We start from the raw sequence: 4613 nt of genomic DNA, 5'->3' as shown, positions 1-4613 counted from the left end.
CACAGTACTGGGACTTGGTCTAAGGGCCTCAACTTCTTTTTTTAAAATTTTATTCATTTCTTTATTGTCACTGTGATGTACAGAGAGTTACAGATTCATACATAGAGCAGTGCGTACATTTCTTATCCAACAAGTTACCTCCTCCCTCATTTTTCCTTTGCCTCCCCTCTCCATCCCTCCCCCCATGAGTTGTGCAGTTGGTTTACACCCTTTAGTTTTTAAGTATTGCTGTTGCATTGGTTTGTCTTTTTATCATTTGTCTCTTGATTTTGATAATTTTTCAACACAATTTTCTTGGTAATAATTAGCAGAAATGTGAGGGTATTAACTTATGCTATCAGTTGGTATTTAATACAAAATAAAAAAATTTCATGGCAGCTTTACCTATTAGCTTTCCATATTCCAATTTTTAACAATCATAGGAAAAAAAATATATGAAACAGATTTGCTCAATATTTTTAAATTATGCTTCCTAGTTGGATATGTTTTCAGGTTTAAAACTATCTCCTGAGATGGGTAGTTGAGTGCTTGCTTACCTCGGACAAGGTCCTGGTTTGCTACCTAGCACCATTAGAAAAAAAAAATCTCCAAATTAAATGACCTTTCTTTTTTGGGGGGGTGGGGGGGCGTTGCAATACTGTTCTGGGGCTTGAACTCAAGGCCTCAAGCCTTTTCAATATGGCTGGTGCCCCACGACTTGAGCCATGCCTCTAGTTCTGGCTTTGCTAGTTACTTGGAGATAAAGGTCTACTCGGCTGGCTTCAATCTGGGATCCTCAGATCTCAGCCTGTAGGCATGAGCCAATAGCTTCCAATATAACAATTCTAGAAAAATATTAGCAACTTCACAGATTTACAATTTTTCAAAGAACTTTAAATAAAGTCCATAAATACAGCCTACAATATTTTTCACTTGTAGTTGAAAACATCAAAGTACTGAGTGAGTAAAAAAAAAAAAAATCACTTTAAACATGAATAGTTGGCAGTATGTGTTATTTAAGTTTTAAAGTAGATCGACGGCCTGGCTTGGTGGTGGCGTACACCACAACCAGCACTAGAGAGATGGGAGCTGGAGATGGACCCCAGCCTGGCTCCATGGAAAGACCCTGCCTAACAAGCCAGCAGGAGGAATGTCCGGTGAGCTATTTACTGCTCCTGGCTTATTTAAACGGTACTGTGCTTCCTTTATCTCTGGATAACACAATTCCTTACGGTATGAGAAGAGCTCATCCTTTACTGATGAAAGGTTTCCAGTCTCACTCGGGTTGGATCTTCAGGATGTCTCAAGGCAATCCCATTGCTCAGCAGCAGCTCAACATACGGTGGCCAAAAGGAATCACTAATTTGGACATAGGGATAATGCGGAACATCAAACATTCTATTTATAAGGATCTCTATAATCTCATTCAATGTTATCAGCTCTGCAGTTGATTCAATGTTTGTCTTTTTCCTTTTAGTTTTTCCACTAGGCTGGGGAAAGTGGTCTTCCAGAAACTCACCCAGGGCAATCAAGAGTTTCTCCTTAAATTCTTTTATACTGAGAATTTTTGTTTTCATCTCATTAGCAATTACAAACCTGGCTTTCCAGTTCACTGTGGATTGTAGTAAGAGTTTCCAATACTTGTTGCTGCTCGTCCATCCACTGCTGCTCTCTTTCAATGTCTTCCTTTAACTTTTTATTCTTTGACTGAAGAGTGGGTAGTATCATTTCAAGATCATGCTTCAATTTTTGTAACTCTTCCTTCCCTAATGTAGTTAGAACATCATCAATCAGAGGAATTACTTCAGGCGTTTCATTTTGCCATTGCTTGAGTTCAGAAGTCAAACATTTCACTTGCATCATCAGTAAAGATAGCTGAGCATTTATTTGAATTAGTGTCTCAGTTCCAATAAACGACCATTTATAATGACAATTTTCCATATCTTTCCACATTTCTTCACATTCTTTAATAAGTTCTTCTTCAGAATCTATAACAAGTTCTGTACCTGTAGTACTATCTGGATCCAGATCTTGTTCGACCACGGACATGTTCTCGATGATTTTCTTAGCCTTACAGGGAAAACCGCACCCCGCACCCCGCGAGCGGAACGGAACATTCGGGACGATTGCGGCCGGCCCGGGCTCGGCGGCTCCGCTTTAACGGCCTTTCGGCCCCGGGCGCGCGCCGGGCCTCAACTTCTCTCTTGGGTTTTTTTCTGTTTATAACTGGTGCTTTACCATTTGAATCATTTCTATAATTCAGGTTTTTGGCTGGTTAAAAGAAAGAGAGAACTTTTCTGCTCCTGCTGGTTTTGAACCTCAATCCTCCTCTATCAGCTCTCTGAGTGGCTGAGATTATAGGCCTGAGTCCCTGGTACCACGCTACCATGAACTTGTCAACTTTTACAGACTGCAAACTCATGACAGAATCATATCTTCCCTCTGAGAAAGACAATAAGTGAGAGGTAGTCCAAATTTCTTCAGGTGATTCCCATGAAAATGAAGCCGCTTTTGACCAGGACTAGAAAATATCTGCTCAATAAAAGCTAAAATTGGATAAATACTGGTTAAGGTGGTCCTTCTAACTTGAAAAGTTTATCAAATTTAATGATATTCTTTTCTTCATATGTTGCTTATGGGCATAGTCCCTGAGCTCTTTTTTTTTTTTTTTTTTTTTTTTTTTTTTGCCAGTCCTGGGCTTTGGACTCAGGGCCTGAGCACTGTCCCTGGCTTCTTTTTGCTCAAGGCTAGCACTCTGCCACTTGAGCCGCAGTGCCACTTCTGGCCATTTCCTGTATATGTGGTGCTGGGGAATCGAACCCAGGGCTTCATGTTTAAGAAGCAGGCGCTCTTGACACTAGGCCATATCCCCAGCCCCCTGAGCTCTTTTTTTTTTTTTTTTTTTTTTTTTTTTAAAGCTAGCACCCTATATCTCTTTGAGCCACAGTTCCGCTTCCAGGTTTTTGAGTGGTTAATTGGAAATAAGAGTCTCCATGGGGACTTTTCTACCTGGATTGGCTTTGAACCATGATCCTCAAATATTGGCTTCCTGAGTAGCTAGCAATACAGGCATGAACCACTGGCACCAGGCAATTGCATTCTAAACTGCTTTTTTTTTTTTGGCCAGTCCTAGGCCGTGAACTCAGGGCCTGAGCACTGTCCCTGGCTTCTTTTTGCTCAAGGCTAGCACTCTGCCACTTGAGCCACAGCGCCACTTCTGGCCATTTTCTGTATATGTGGTGCTGAGGAATCGAACCCAGGGCCTCATGTATACAAGGCAAGCACTCTTGCCACTAGAAGGCAATTGCATTCTTAATGACAAATGACATACAAGAAATATAACTAAAACTAAAAAAAAGAAATATAACTGTGACAATTCAAACCTTCATAAATTATATATGAGCAGAAATCATGAAAAACAAGAAGTCATGATAGACAATTTCTAAAAGAATATAAATGCTGTAAATACTCTGGCGTGTGCATTAGCTCTGCCAATAATCTGGGCATATTTTATAAAATCCAAATCTAGCCTTTCTGCTATTGCTATGAAGGGTCCGGTTAGGTGGAATCTTACACAGTGCTAATGGTAACAACTCTTTAGAAAATAAATTATTGATCTCTGACACAGGCTTTCCATGTTTGCACTGTATTTGATTTTCTTATCCCTTTTCTGAAAATATATATACTAGAGGCAAATATAAGTTTTTTTTGCAACATTTGGAATGCTTTAAAAATAAATATTCTACATGGACAATATCATGTAGATACGTTAAATAGAATGATATAGCCTAGTCTATTATGAAAACATTTTCCAAGTTTATGGAAACATGGCATGTTAATATCTTCTGTTTGAAAGAAGCAGTTTAATCCAGCACACATACAACCCTGCAGTATAACAATGAAGGATTATATGTCTTTAAAGAACATATTATATAAATCACTTTATTTAACCCTTTCAGGGTTCATATTGTCAAGGACCCTCATCAGCCCATTTACAGATGAGTCAAATGAGACCATGAAATAGCAGGAACCGGGAAATAGCAGAACCGGGATTTAAACAAAGGCAAACTGGGTCTAAAGTCTGAAATGCTCTCAATCTTTCTTGAACTGCCTTGTATAGAAAGCCTCAGAGAAGAAAAAGAGAATTTGATTTACTAGTAGACTCTGCCCAGAAGTCAAAACCTATCATTTTTCTGCTGTATAAATTTCCTCCGTCTGTTTCCCCCCTTCTCATCTGCTTTATTCTGTGGCCTGTTGGTAGAGCCCCTGTAGCTAGCATGCAATATAAGGTACCAGGAATTGTACAAAATTTGCTAGATACCAACATCTCATTTCATTCATGACCAATCCAACACAAAGGCAATCTAGAACTCTCTCAACTAAGAACTTCCATACAATGAAATCTCAGTTGTTATCAACAGTAGATATTAGTGAAAGCAACACCACTAGTGATGATGATCATTCAATCTTAGGTAATTAATGACCATATATATATATATATATTCATCCTGATACCTGTGTAACAAAGAGGGCAGACCTAAAATCCCATATATATAAGGAGGACACGAATTAGAGCGGCTCACAAAAAATACAACTTTTTCAACCCCAAATAAATCAGACAAAATAATAATAAT

General features: G+C 39.0%; 1 protein-coding gene across 1 annotated transcript; it reads right to left on the bottom strand.

The window, feature by feature from the left end:
* Window positions 1-1232: 1232 nt before the first annotated feature.
* On the bottom strand, window positions 1233-2139 carry LOC125361993 (centromere protein K-like). The gene is given in 2 exon segments (XM_048360641.1): window positions 1233-1572; window positions 1574-2139. Coding segments are annotated over 2 exon segments (795 nt in total). The 5' UTR covers window positions 2029-2139.
* Between the last annotated feature and the right edge of the window lie 2474 nt (window positions 2140-4613).

This window comes from Perognathus longimembris, chromosome 13 (genome assembly GCF_023159225.1).
Source record: "Perognathus longimembris pacificus isolate PPM17 chromosome 13, ASM2315922v1, whole genome shotgun sequence".
In the NCBI taxonomy this organism is placed as follows: Eukaryota; Metazoa; Chordata; class Mammalia; order Rodentia; family Heteromyidae; genus Perognathus; species Perognathus longimembris.
Note: the sequence above shows the minus strand (reverse complement) of the source record. Positions and strands in the feature narration are given on the sequence as shown.